Source organism: Columba livia, chromosome 15 (assembly GCF_036013475.1).
Source record: "Columba livia isolate bColLiv1 breed racing homer chromosome 15, bColLiv1.pat.W.v2, whole genome shotgun sequence".
Classification (NCBI taxonomy): domain Eukaryota; kingdom Metazoa; phylum Chordata; class Aves; order Columbiformes; family Columbidae; genus Columba; species Columba livia.
The window spans coordinates 2,958,712-2,973,070 of record NC_088616.1 but is presented as its reverse complement, the minus strand read 5'-3'; the positions used below and the strand labels follow the sequence as shown (position 1 = coordinate 2,973,070).

The 14,359-nt window shown below is 47.2% G+C and overlaps 1 protein-coding gene across 5 annotated transcripts in view; it reads left to right on the top strand.

Annotated features, from left to right (window-relative positions):
- The window catches only part of LOC102094737 (ATP binding cassette subfamily C member 1 (ABCC1 blood group)), a 51,831-nt gene extending 38,933 nt beyond the window's left edge, over positions 1-12,898 (top strand). For all 5 annotated transcript variants that reach the window (XM_065030699.1, XM_065030698.1, XM_065030697.1 and 2 more), the window contains 12 exons: positions 150-234; positions 1,306-1,444; positions 2,312-2,519; positions 3,271-3,581; positions 4,442-4,641; positions 4,793-4,919; positions 5,272-5,373; positions 6,355-6,501; positions 7,606-7,764; positions 8,770-8,936; positions 9,669-9,863; positions 11,440-12,898. In XM_065030699.1, coding sequence (XP_064886771.1) covers positions 150-234; positions 1,306-1,444; positions 2,312-2,519; positions 3,271-3,581; positions 4,442-4,641; positions 4,793-4,919; positions 5,272-5,373; positions 6,355-6,501; positions 7,606-7,764; positions 8,770-8,936; positions 9,669-9,863; positions 11,440-11,548 — 1,949 coding nt within the window. In that variant the 3' untranslated portion in view covers positions 11,549-12,898. The remainder of the gene's footprint in view (positions 1-149; positions 235-1,305; positions 1,445-2,311; positions 2,520-3,270; positions 3,582-4,441; positions 4,642-4,792; positions 4,920-5,271; positions 5,374-6,354; positions 6,502-7,605; positions 7,765-8,769; positions 8,937-9,668; positions 9,864-11,439) is intronic.
- The last annotated feature ends 1,461 nt before the right edge of the window (positions 12,899-14,359 follow it).

Sequence of the window (14,359 nt, the reverse complement as noted above, 5' to 3'; positions counted from 1 at the left end):
GGTCAGTTATCTGTTAGTATCTGTAAATACATACTTGTGTTCCTTGCTTTGTTTGCACGTTAGGACTGCACCTGGTGTTTAGCATTGACTTGAAACCTTCGTATCTCTTTGCTTTGCCATTTTCATGTTTACCTTTTTCACACCCCCAGATGCAAGCAGTCCATCTGGAAAGGAAGGAAAGCCTGTGGAAAACGGAGTCCTTGTGAACGAAGGCCGAGGAAAGCTCATACATAGGTGTGTAGTCTGGTTTTTTTCTTTCCCCCTTTTCCATCCTGTTACTCAGTTGTGGACAAAGAGTAATTTGGTGTTTATGGTGTTTGTTAGAGAAAAATACATAATACTGGATCCAGCAGCCTGGGAGAGCTGAGCCTGCACACACACAAACGAGCACCGCGTGGCCTCATCCTGTTCCACTGCTGAGCAGGGTGCAGGTTCTCGGGTGAGAATGTATTACAGACATGAGATATCTCCTAGATGGGCTCAGACACTTGCACTGCCCAGTAGAGCCCCTGGATCCCAGTCTTCCCAGTTGCTGGCACCTGGGCAGATGGACACCTGAGGCTGCAGCCCCGCTGCGGGTGCTGGTACAGGCTTGCACACTCGTGTCTGTGCACACAGAACTCTCCTGCTGTTCTTCCATCTGAAGAAACTAGCGTATTGTAGCAAGATACCGTGGGTTTGGCTTGGTGTCTTATGGGCTAGATGCACTTTCGTATGCTTTCCCAAGGCTTCTGCGTTTGAGTGCTGCCAGATGGGGTGAAGCACCACGTGGCCCTTCAGTCTGACCTAATACACCTGCTGCAATGCCTGAGAGAGACCAGAAGCAATCACTCTAATTGTACCTTCCCCAGATCATCTCACAGCCTGTGCCTTATTCTTACGGTGCTCTAGAGATGCTGTATTTCTGACAGCTAATGAGTGCCTGGGAGTAGAATTGCCCATTTTGATGCCAGTGCAGGTGCCTTTTTGCACTTGAGCAGCTGCAGTGTGTATGGTGATGGGGTGTGTAAAGTTGATGTTGACGATCACCAGGCATCGTTCTTTCTGCAGTTTGTGCAACCAAGACTTGTGTGAGTGGCTGGTCTGTTACTGCTGTCTGAAGATGGGTGCCTGGAGCTGAATGCTGTCAGGAAGGATGAGGAGAGCACTGAGAGAGGAGCAGGGAAGCACTGGTAACCACTGGCCTGATGGTGACTGGTTAGGAGATCATCAGTGACTTGGAGCCGTGGAGTGTTGAAGTCTCTTTATGAAGTAAACACCTACCCTGTATCATGCTAAGACTGAAAAATAAATGTCTTCCAACAGGCAACTCAGTAACTCTTCAACATACAGCAGAGAGACTGGGAAGTCGCAGCAGCAGAGCAGCACAGCAGAGCTGCAGAAGCCGCTTGCTGAGAAGAATTCCTGGAAGCTGACGGAGGCCGACACCGCAAAGACAGGGAGGGTAAGGTCCTGCTTCCTGGCCCTCTCTCCATTTCGGAGAAATCCATCGGGTTCAGAAGAAATTAGCTTCTGAAGGCTGTGTAACTTGCGAGAGAAAGGGCTGAGAGGATTCTCAGACGTGCTGCTTGATGTGCAGTACTTCAGGGAAGCGTTGCTGTGCCCTCTGCTCCCAACGCTGAGCCCCAGCTTTGCCTGCGGGAAGAATGCTGGCACCAGAACTTCTGTGTAAGATGATGGGCCTGACCACATCAAAGCTTAAAATGAAAGAAATGAAAAAGAAACAAAAACCTTGCAGCTATTTCTTGGAGAGAGGTTGTGACAAATGAGGTGACCTAATGAAGTCTGCCCTTCAGCATAAGGACCTGGAACTGGCTCAGATGAACTTAAGCCAAGTTTCCACTGTACACACAAGTATAATCCCAGGATACACAGGGCTTTCTGAGAAACCTGAGAGTGAGGTTCCTGGGAAAATGGCACTTACACCTCCTTGCAATGTTGCTTAAATCCTCTGGTTAAAGATAGATCACAGGATACCAGCCATGTGGAGCAGGGGTTTAATTAATGTGTGTATAATCTTGTGGTAAAAAGAGGGAGCCAAAAGCTGGAGCTCCCAGTGAAGTTTTTGGCCCTGCCTGATGCTCTGTGTTGCTTCAGGCCACTCCCCCCGGCCCTTGGAAGAGCAGGGAGGGCCAATATGTTCCTGCTGGGGGATGTCGGGTTTGGCACAGCCCCACAGAACGCTCTGCTGCTTGTGTTTTTATGGCCTGATGCAGCAATACTGACTTTAAAAAGGTCTTGAAGAAGGGGGGAGTTGTTGGTTTTGAAAGTTCATCTGCAAAATTATATTTTTTTTCCCCTCTGTCTTCAGGTAAAGGCAACAGTGTACTGGGAGTACATGAAAGCGATTGGAGTCTTTATCTCTTTCTTGAGCATTTTCCTCTTCATGTGTAATCACATAGCCTCCCTGGCTTCCAACTACTGGCTGAGTTTATGGACAGATGATCCTGTTGTCAATGGGACACAGCAGTACACAGATGTCAGACTGGGAGTGTATGGAGCACTGGGAATTTCTCAAGGTTTGCTTGGTCTTACCGATGTTAAGATTAGCTGTTCAGAATGTTTCTAATGCTCTTGGTGACCTTGTATCCCCAGAACTGCAACAGTGCTGAGGATTTGAGTGTGGGTTTTTGTAGGAAGATGAACAACTTAAATTAAAAAAAGGCAAGCAAACTAACCTATAAAATGGTTCAGTTGGTTATTTTTTTTTCGTTTGGCCCTGCAACCCACTTCTGTTCCCATGTGGTACAATGAGGCAGCAGTTGGGGCCAAGATGGGTGAGCCCAGCAGTGGCTCCTTGGCCTGTCACTGCACAGGGCTTGTCAGGGACACTTTGTCACAGGAGGCCCCAGCCTGGGGGCTGCCCAGACCACAGGAGCCCCGCTCAGCTTTTCCTTATGTGTCCTCTTGTAGCCAAAGTTTGTTTGTCATGAAACTTAACACCCCGAGTACTCCACGTCAGAATTGCCATAAAAATCCTGCAATAAAAACTAAACGCCGGGTTAAAATTCAGTAGTCTTTACTCAAAGAAAGTGCTCAAATATTACACAAAATTTTATAATGGAGAAACAACTTCTTCCATGAGAGGAATGTGGTGTTTTCACTGGCATTTTTATTTTTTAAATTACTTCACGTATTCACTGAGTCTGTAGCGAAGCCCCGTTCTCAGGATTATTGTACAACAGATGTGCTGATGCTAAATGATGACAAAATGAGGATAATGCTTTGTGTAAGAGGTGGAAGTGATTAAAAACAAGTCTTCTTTTCTAGGTATCGCTGTCTTTGGCTACTCAATGGCTGTGTCAATAGGGGGAATATTTGCTTCACAACATCTGCACCTTAACCTGCTGCACAATGTCCTCAGGTCTCCAATGAGTTTCTTTGAACGCACCCCCAGCGGCAATCTGGTGAACCGTTTCTCCAAGGAGATCGACACCATTGACTCCGCCATTCCGCCAATCATCAAGATGTTCATGGGCTCAACATTTAACGTGATCGGGGCTTGTATCATCATTCTGCTGGCCACACCGATAGCTGCTGTCGTTATCCCACCTCTGGGACTTGTCTACCTGTTCGTGCAGGTACGGGATGTTACCCGGAGGCACCGGGACCAGCAGTCGCTCCACATCTGGTGTTGCAGGCAGTTTGTACTCTGCGCTAGGATGGATTTTAATCTGTTTGACTTGAGTCACGCTTGACTTCACTGTGCTTTGCACGGCTTAATGATTAGCTGATGTTAGCAGAGCATTTCCTTCCGTGGTCAAGGGTAGAATGACTTCTGTGTGGAAGGCAATTCTTTAATACTTAAGCTGGTTTAGTAAAAATGCCATTAGATTTTGAGGCAAATTCTGTTTTGCTTGTTGCCCAGAGCCAAAATACAGAAAACGTATGGGCTTTTCTAAAACTTCTTTCCAAAGAGTAGACTTGAGAGGGGTATGTGTGCATTCCTGGTATGGCTGGTTTTAGTCAGAATATTGTTTACAGAGCAAGAGAAATGATAGCAGCCTTTCCCTCCTGCCTTGGGTAGGCATGGCACGCTTGCTTCCCTCTTGCTTTGTGCTCAGAATCTACTAGAGCCAGTACAGATCGGAGAGAAGCAGCTGGGTTTTGTTGTTAACTCTTGAATTAATGAATCTATCAAGGTCTGTTAGTAAACCTTAAAGGCGGCAATGTGTGTGTTTTATGCTGTTGAACTCATCCTGCAGAGAGGGAGGAGAAAATGTTCGTCGCATGAGATGGTTTGATTGGCAGTTGTTTGAAGAGAGCAGAGTGTATGTAATGGTCTTTTTAGGCCTAAACGTGTTGGGAAAGGTGTGTATTCCGCATCTAAGTTGTATCTCTGTAATTAACAGCCCAAATGGCATGGAACTCTCTCGCTATTCCCGCTGTCGTTTCAGACACAGTCTAGATGTAACCGTAATTCTCACACTCTGATTTGCAGAGATTTTATGTGGCCACTTCTCGTCAGCTCAAGCGCCTCGAGTCCGTCAGTCGTTCTCCTGTGTATTCTCACTTCAACGAGACTCTGCTGGGAGCCAGTGTCATTCGAGCCTTTGAGGAGCAGAAGAGATTCATAAAGCAGAACGACATGAAGGTGGATGAAAATCAGAAAGCCTATTATCCGAGCATTGTTGCAAACAGGTAGCAGTGGGGTTGAAGTGCTGGAAGGGGGCTGTGTAGGGAGGGCGTGTTCTGCTGCCGATGCTCCTTACAAATGGCAGCCAGTGGCTGCACTCCTGAGTCTCTGTGGATGGATTACTGCAAAGATGCATTCCCTTTTTTGGTCTTGCAGGTGGCTGGCTGTCCGTCTGGAGTACGTGGGGAACTGCGTCGTCCTCTTTGCAGCGTTGTTTGCAGTGATTGCGCGCAACAAACTCAGCGCGGGACTGGTTGGCCTCTCAGTGTCCTACTCACTGCAGGTAATTTTACCTTTTGTAAGACTGCATCAGAAAGTCAGAACCTTGCTGTGCCTTTGGAGGGAAAACTAATATATGGAACACAGAAGGAGAATTCTACCTACAAATAGCATCTGGAAAGATGCCGGAAGTTCCTTCTGTGCCCTGTCTGTGTGAGGGGATGTGGCTGAGACAGTTCGCCCCCTGCATATTAAAGGCATCTGGACTTTTGTCCTCTCCAGCACTGATAAGCCAAGATCTTGCCTGTGTTTGTGCGTTCCATGAACTTGCAGTGCTGTAGTTGTTTTGTATTTTTTATTTATTGCAGGTAAGATATTTAGTGTAAACTGCTTCCAGACTCGTGTTCTTTTTGCAGATTACAGCGTACTTGAACTGGCTGGTTCGCATGTCATCTGAGCTGGAAGCCAACATAGTTGCTGTAGAAAGAGTCAAAGAATACGCAGAAATGGAGAAGGAGGTAGGTGGAGGTGGCCACCACAGCTGTGCAAGTCGGTGCACTGTTCCAGCTGGCTGGGTGGGCTGCAAACCAAGGTTGGGGGTGCTGAGCTCAGTGCTGGCCTTGTCCTCTCTCTGGGGACAGGCTAGATCTTCATGGGTAGATCTGTGGGTACTTCTGGGGAGTATCCACTGATGTTTGCACCGTGGTGTTTAGGAGTTGTCCCGTTCTGCCCTGGGCTAAGCAATAGAGCTGTACAAGTGTTTTGATTTCCTAAGCATTTAAACATCATTTTTAAAATTAGTGTTTCTCTTTTTGCTCTCGGTATGGGGAATAAAGAGGATTTACTACTTTTGTTTTGATTCAAATCGCCCAACAACTCATTTCGTCTGCAGTGGTGCCCCTTTTGGCTACAGAACAGAGTTCCCCGTGGCATCTCTTTGCCGTGCTTGTCACTCGAACCCGACCTGAGTCGCTATTTTTGCAGTGAGCATTATGAAGACCCTTCCTAGAATTTTTTCTCAGGTTCTGGTGGCAGACCAGTGTTTACCCACTTGAAAGCCTTTTTGTCTGGTGCTGGCAGCGAATGCAGTGGGGGTGTGTTCTGTCCCACCTCTGTGGGAGGCTGAGGCTGCAGCTGTTTACTTTACCAGCTTCTTAATCTTTCAGTGCTTATGTCTCAGTTAAACTGCTTCTAGCTGCACGTCTGCCTTCCCCGGTGGTTTCCGTTCCGCGGTGGGGCGGCACCAGCGGGTTACCCGGACACGTGCTGCCTGCATTGATCTGCCCTTTGTAAGGGGAAAGTTTATCCAGCAAGCGGGACTTGAGATAGCAAAGCCCTTGGCTACATAAACGTTCATCTGCCTTAGGGCAGCCCTTTCCCTCTCTTCCCATCATCACCGTTCCCTTTGCAAATTACGCACTAACAAGGATTTGTCTTAATTCTTTCTGTGTCCAGTTGAAGGAGGAACTGATCAGGTAATGTGTGTGTGGTTCTTGCAGGCTGAGTGGAGCATTGAACAAACCGCCCCAGCGAGTACCTGGCCCGAGGAAGGGAAGGTTGAGTTTCGAGGCTACGGTTTACGTTACCGGGAAGACTTGGATTTGGTGCTGAAAAACATAAATGTGACCATAAATGGGGGTGAGAAGGTAATGAATCTGAATTTATAGTAGAGTGTTACTGTTTATAAGTCTGCATGCATAAGCCAAAGAGACGTCTAACCCTCTTGTGTCCTGTGTCTTGCGTCCTTAACTAGAAGAGCTTTTATAGAATCGGTCTTAGTGTAACTGGCAAATACAGTGGGCTCTTCTCCTTTTCAAAGGATGAAGATACACTGTTATGTGGATGCTTTTGAAGCATTTTCTGGTCTGGTTTCATAAGGAAGTGATGTTTATGCTGTCTTCTCTCCCCTTCCCAGGACATTTTGCTAATTTGTTTGCTGTAAGTAAAGAGGAGCAGAGGTTGCAGAGAGATTAAGTTAATTATAGTCTCAAGAAAACAAGCTACAAAGTAGAGGGGGGGAGTCCTGATGGAACGAGGCAGAACTTGCAAGAAAAAAATGGGACTTGAGCATAGATTCTGTGGATCTGGCCGAGCTGCTGGTGACACGTGTGCGTCTCCTCGGCTTCCTCGCGTGTGTGGTCACACGCAGCCTGCCCTGCCCTGTGTGTGTTCTCTGGTGTCTAATAATAGTGTGGGCTTGCATGGCAGCATTAAAGGCAAGACATCTATTATCCCACTTCCTTATTTGTGGTATCTAATAAGGCATTTGCTTTTTTCCTGGGTGCACGCTTTCTGCTTACAAATATGGGCAGAACACCACCTCAAAGAGCACTTGGGAACACAAATTGGGGAGGACTTCAGTCTAACTGGGAAGCACAACAATACAGTATGAAACTCAGCGCTTTTGGTATATTTTTTGCTACAAATTCAAACAAAATAAATGTCAAGTCAGCAACTATAACTGTGAAGTGTGACTCAAAGCGCAAGGGAAACCTCCTCTACCCAATTCCATCTGCCTTTCTAGACAAATGGAAAATTTCTGTGATTGGGATGAAAATTTTGACTGTTTTTTATTCCTATTATTTCCATATCCAGCCCCTTTGTTCAGCCTCAATTTGTTATGCCATTTTGGGGTGTTGATAGCCCAGCAAATATGACAACCTTCTGAAAACATGTCTGTTTCAGGTAGATGCTTGGAAATGCTTTAACTCTTCCCCAGAATAATTTGTTCCTGTATTCCTTCCCAACAGATTGGAATAGTTGGAAGAACGGGAGCTGGGAAATCCTCCCTTACTTTAGGTTTGTTTCGGATTAATGAAGCAGCCAAAGGAGAAATTCTTATTGATGGAGTTAATATTGCCAAGATCGGGCTCCACGACTTGCGGTTCAAGATCACCATCATCCCTCAGGTAGGTGTGAAATCCCGCCGTGAGCAGAACTCGTTCTGTAACAACGCTCTTTCGGTCATATACTGGGAAGAATATATTTATTCCTCTTCTGATCTATAGCTATGAAACTGAGTCATTTCGGCACGCTCTGTCATGTGCTTGAAACCAAGTTTTTCTCCTCCATTTGCTTGTGCTGGGTAACAAGTGGGAGCTTGGCCGTTCTGCTCGCTCTCAGAAATCCATATCTAACCATCCCAGTCTCGCCCAGCAACTGTGCGTCTCCAGTCTTCTTGTTGTGACTGTGTAGCCTTCATTGCCTGCCTGTTGCGATTCAAAAACAGACCATAAAATGTGGTTATATAAATCAGGGTTGCAGGACGCTGGCAGAAACCAGCGAGCGCGCTGTAGAAGGTTTTCTGCACCACTTCTTTTGGAAATCTGGAGGGGACTTTGCTTTCTCCGTTTTGATCACTTTGCACCAGTCTGGCACCACTAGGTCAAAAGTATTTCCCAAGTGTTATTTCTTCATGTCCAAGAAAAAAAATGCACTAATTTCATCAATACTGCAGCTGAAGACTTTTGAAACATTTACAGATGGTGTAATTCCTGAAGAAGCGCAAAGCTGACCTAGTAGTCCCTGCTGGTGGAAGGTTGGGCAGGGAGTGCCTGTTCTTTAGCTTAGTAGCCCAGCAAAAGGAAAGCTGGCTGTGGGGTTTGGGTGGTGGTTTGTGTGTTGCGAGGGGGGGTGTTGGTTGGTTTCTTGCCCTGGATTCATGAGTTACTCACTCACAGAAAGGTCCGGAGTGCCAGAGTCTGCAGATGGTGTAGGTCAGGCCCCAAGAGGCACAAGGAGTAAGGGAGAATAACTTGCTGTTGTTGAAGAAGTGAGGTCTCCCTCCTCAATCCAGTAGACCTAGCGTGTTTGCAGCTGCATCTGAACGTGGTGTTCTCCTTGCACTAAGAAATATTCTTGGAGCACTTGCCACGTTGTGTGTACGTTATCAATTACCTCTTTTCTGTGACCAGGATCCCGTAGTGTTTTCTGGCTCTCTGCGTATGAATCTGGATCCTTTTGACCAACACTCCGATGAAGACGTTTGGAGGTCTTTGGAATTGGCTCACCTGAAAAACTTCGTATCGTCCCTTCCTGATAAACTGAATCATGAGTGTGCCGAAGGTGGCGAGAACCTCAGGTAGGTCAAAGCACCGTGACTGCAAATTGCCTTGAACTAAATGAGAACTGAGAGGTGTGTGTGCGTCGTCCCATCTGCAACAGGACTTTGTACTTGCAGAAGCCTTACAGCGCAGCTGGGACAGGCCATAGCAGCGTGGGGATCCCCCTGTGCCCCTGGAAGAATTTGGGGAGGGATTGGGAAACTCTTAAAGCAGGACCAACTAGATTTTTTTCAGTATGTTTAAAACTCTCGAGTTTGAGAATTTAAAGTAATTTAAGAAATGTTTAGAATGCTGTGAGAGGTTTGACAGCCTGGGCAGCCTTGGAAAGGATTTTCTTAGCAGCAACCTGCTATTTCTAGTGGATGCTCTGAGCTCGCCATGGCTCTGGGCCAACACAGGCCGTTTTTCTAGGAGCTGGTAGCTTGCTTTCTGCACTGTAACAAGGGTGTATCTTCAGTCTGAAGGAACCATTTGAAGTCCAGTCCTCAGCACCACATTGATTCAGTGAAGCAGCCTGATGCAGTGATGCTGAAACCATTTGGAATATTCTCTGATTGCATTTCCAGGACTTGCTTGGGAGGGGACGTAGTTTCAGATGGTGTTAGATACCCTGCAGTGAAGTAGTAAGGCTTGACCTTATCTGTTTTGCTGGATTCTTGGCACCTATACTTCAGAACAAGGAATTACTAGGCTTCAAAATGAATACTGCAAAGTTGTCCTGACTGTTTTCTCCCACCACATCTGTGCAGCGTGGGGCAGCGCCAGCTGCTGTGCCTGGCACGGGCTCTGCTCAGGAAGTCCAAAATCCTGGTTCTGGATGAAGCCACAGCTGCTGTTGATCTTGAAACAGATAAGCTTATACAGTCAACAATAAAGTCTCAGTTTGAGGAATGTACTGTATTAACTATAGCACATCGTCTGAACACAATCATGGACTACACGAGGTAAAGTAATACTGCTTTTGTCTTGAACAATGGTGTGGGTGACCTGCATTGTGCTCTACTCAACCAAGCATCTTTGTGTTTGCTAAATGCTGACCTGTGTGTTTTTAGGCACCTCTACGCAGAGCTGCTGAGTCCCTGGTTTGATGGGTGGGGGTGTGTTCTGGCCTGGGGAGCCGCTCCGAACCCTCTGCCCAGGCAAACTAGGAAGGAGAGGGAGTCAAGGACTGGAGCGTATTGCTGGGTCTTTCCCTAATTTAGGCAGAGCTGGAAGAGGCATCAGAGCTTTAGGGAGCTCATAATCTCTTCCCCAAAGGGCTGTGGGGCATTGGAACAGGCTGCCCAGGGCAGTGCTGGAGTCACCATCCCTGGAGGGGTGGACAGACGGACATGAGGTTCTCAGGACATGGGGCAGTGCCAGGGGTGGGTTATGGTTGGACTTGATGATCTTGAAGGGTCTCTTCCAACCAAAATTATTCTGTGAATTAAAGGGGCAGGTCCTGTGCTTGTCTGAAGCTTATTCAGTGTTTCCATCGCTTCTGGTTATAGTTCGTATGGGCTCCCTCATCCTCAGCGCCTTGCTAAGGTGTGCTTGAGGGCCGGGGTTTTGTCTCATAATTTCAGTCTTAAGCTCTCTCATCCTTTTTATCACCAAGTGGCAGAGAGCAAAGTGACCAGTGATAAGGTCTTTGTGTACTTTTGAAGACCTCCGTTTGTGTGGTCAGTAGTGAAAGATAAGAGCCAGGAGCAACACCCAGGCCAGGCCCAGCACCAGCAGCACTATCACCAGAGCTCCCAGTTGGGTCACGGCAGCCAGTGACACTGTGAGTGTCTCCAGTGCCCGGATGGTTAACAGAGGCAGCAGCAGGAGGGGTTTTAGAAACCACAGAATCCCAGGATGTCAGGGTTGGAAGGGCCCTGGAAAGCTCATGCAGTGCAATCCCCCCATGGAGCAGGAACACCCAGATGAGGTTACACAGGAAGGTGTCCAGGCGGGTTGGAATGTCTGCACAGAAGGAGACTCCACAACCCCCCTGGGCAGCCTGGGCCAGGCTCTGCCACCCTCACTGGGAACAAGTTGCTTCTCATCTTTCAGTGGAACCTCCTGTGTTCCAGTTTGCACCCATTGTCCCTTGTCCTGTCATTGGATGTCACCGAGAAGAGCCTGGCTCCATCCTCCTGACACTCCCCCTTTCCATATTGATCCCCAGGAATGAGTCCCCCCTCAGTGTCCTCTTGTCCAGCTCCAGAGCCCCAGCTCCCTCAGCCTTTCCTCACACGGGAGATGCTCCACTCCCTTCAGCATCTTGGTGGCTGCGCTGGACTCTCTCCAGCAGTTCCCTGTCCTGCTGGAACTGAGGGGCCACAACTGGACACAATATTCCAGATGCGAACCAGACCAGACAGACGCTCTGCGATGAGGTTGGGAAGGACAGAGCTGAGAACCCCGTCCCTTCGTGCACTTGAACTGTCTTTGCACCCAGCAGCTACGCTCCCGTCGGCTTCTGTCTGCGCTTCCACATCTGTCTTTGGTGGCTTTCTGGATCTTCTTGTGACTGTTTTCCTACTTGTTTTACAGAGTTTTAGTCCTGGACAGAGGAGAAGTGGTGGAGTGTGGCAGCCCAGACGACCTGCTTCAGGAAAAAGGCATTTTCTACAGCATGGCCAAAGATTCGGGCTTGGCGTAGCACGTGAACCTGGTTCGTCTGTGTGGGGCAGGGGGAGGCGATACGTTCAGAGAACTGTCCCTTCCCCAGAGCTGAACCACACCGTTCCGTTTCAGACCGAGGGAAGTCAGCCAGAGCATGATGGAAGTAACACCAAAATGCAATTTGTTTTCTTTTTTTTAATTCTCCTTAGTATTGATTTTAGCCTGCTTTAGGAGAAGTGTATGCACTGTGCAAAACACTTCACAGACTTAATTTTTGCCTGAAATCTGTCATTATATGCTCACATGTAAGGCGGAGTGATTCATCAGAGAAGTTCAGCAAGCTTTTTCTTTCCATCTGCTCTTATGTTTTGAAGCCCCCCCCCCTTTTTTTTTTGTTTAAACCATTTTTGCAAACTCTAGTTATTTGCTTGTTTGCTGATTCCTCATTTGATGAGCCATCTATTGTGGGATGCACTTGGAACGTTTTGTGGCATATAGTACTATAGTCCAAAGATTTTTTCCTTCTCGTGAAATAACGTGTGCCAGACTTTCTCATTATGGCGTTTACTGTACGTGGTTAATGCTTTTATGCATTCTCCTAAAGGGTTCATGTGTTTACAGTGTATAGCAGCAAGTTCGCTATAGCGTGTCTGCAGTGCTGATGTGGAAAAGCACAAAGTTCAGTATCCGAGCGTGTCCGGAGCGACAATCACTCCAAACCCCGATGTGTGCGGCAGCCGCGGCTCCCACCGGACACCCGGTTCACTCAGCAATTGGGATCTGGGTGGCGAATCCTGGTTCTGTCTGCAGGGCCGAGGTGAGACGTTGGTTGTAGGAACCTGGGCCGCTGTGGGCTGGAACAGCAGCTCTGCCACAGCAAGGACCATTCATTAGCCTTAAACCGAAGAAACGCGCCCTTCATGCTGCTGCTGGCGACTGGAATTGTTGTGGGAAACTGTTCTTTTACAGTTGTTTAAAAAAGAAAAAAAGTTAGTTTCACTGTTTTTCAGGTTGTGTGCCAGAGGGGTCCGACAGTTCAATTAGCAACCGAGTCTGGTTTCCAAGATCTATGTTGAATGTTCAGTTTTCTGTGGGAAGAAAAAAGTTACTTTTCTCATGTTCTGATTAGTCTCATTTTAAAGGAAAATGCTGGAAGAAGTCAAACTAAGTCAGGTGGCCCCAACGCTCAGCACTCTGAGAACGTGGACTTCTGTGGATGATATTGCTGACCTTAATACTAGACAATTGTCTTCTCTAGAGTAAAGCTATTTATTTTTTTGTAAATTATGACTCTCTGAATAGACTGAAATTTTCTTTGGTATTTTTTGTAATGACTATACAAATATTTGCAAAGAACTTACAATAAAAAAAATTGTTTGAAAGATAACATATGTCATTTTTTTGCTTTGTATTTGACAAAGGGTTTGCTTTGGTAATCCAGGTATTTGCCTGGAGAATACCCTATTGGTGCTGCTGAGACTGGCCAGGCTGCAGGGCCTGATGTCGGGGGTGAGAAACTGGAGTGCAAATAACCGTGTGCTCGCTAGGGCTGGGACTGAACCCCAAGGCAGTTGTAATCCTGGATTTCCTGCTTTGGAACCGATTTCAGATCTGAGGAAAAGCCACTTTCCATTGCACACCAATTACCAGAGACTTACAACCTTAATATATTCATGTAAGTCCCTTGCAGACAACAGGGCTGCACTTAGAGCTTGGTTTGTTCGGAACACAGAACCTGCAGAATTTACGCTTCTGCCGTGTGATGTGTTTGCAGCAGAGTTGTCGGTGTGGGGGCGACTCAAACTGCGTTTGCAACCTCAAGCTGGGTGCGCTGGGAAGTGTGGCTGATGTTCCCCGTTTGCTCGTGGGCTGTTTGTGATCATTGGGGGAACCACGTGTCCCCCGTGCTGCGTTTTGCAGGATAACCCTCTAAAATAGAAGAAGGCTGGACTCTGTGCCCCAGTCTTGCTTTCCAGTGATGTGCTTATTAACACGCATCCCTCTGTTTTCCCAGGTTTCTATATTTGTACACTCGCGAGCACCAGCGGTTCTGCTCCAGTGTAATGTTCTTTTCTATTTTTTTCTAGATACCTATCAGTGCTTTGTGCTGTTCCTGCTTTGATTCGTGATCCTGATTCCAAATGTCTGTCCTCGTAAAAATGATTAATATCTTGTCTGGATGTAGCTTGAACAATAACGCCTGATGCGGGTTGGTCTGGACGAACCTTTACTCGCACGTGCAGGAGAGGGAGCGCCCGGCATCCCCGCTCCTATGGAGAGCCGGTGCGCCCCCCCTGCTCACTCCCTGCTCTTTGCGGGTCGTTTCCTCCAGTCTGTGCAAAGACCCTTCACTTCCCAAGCAAAGCTGTTCCTCTCAGAACCGTTTTGTTGCCATCTCTTCATTAAAACGTTCAAGGTCTGTGAAACCAGCCCAGATCCTGCTGGATCTTCTGTCCCAGCAGCCATGTGTACCACTGCAGCCCACGGGAAGCTGGTGGTGGTGATAAACATTAATGTATTTATCATAAACACGTTAATATTTATAAAAGAGTAAAAGAAAACCATTGAATTTACTGTGTTGGATTTCAGTGCGTGTTGATGTATCCTGGCTGACGTTATTTGCTGCGACACGGGAGAGATCTCACATCTGGAGGAGATGATGCTGCTGAGAAACCAGCTCAGGGTTTTCAGGAGACCCGTAAAAAACCCCCTGGTGTTTATTGGTGTAAATCAGTGCACAGCACCTTCATCTGCATTTTCTAGCAATTTTGGTGTTACCTTAAGTTTGGAATCATGGAACAAGAATCTTTATTTTTCTTTTCAGGTTGTTTTTCTTTCCTGTGTGTAC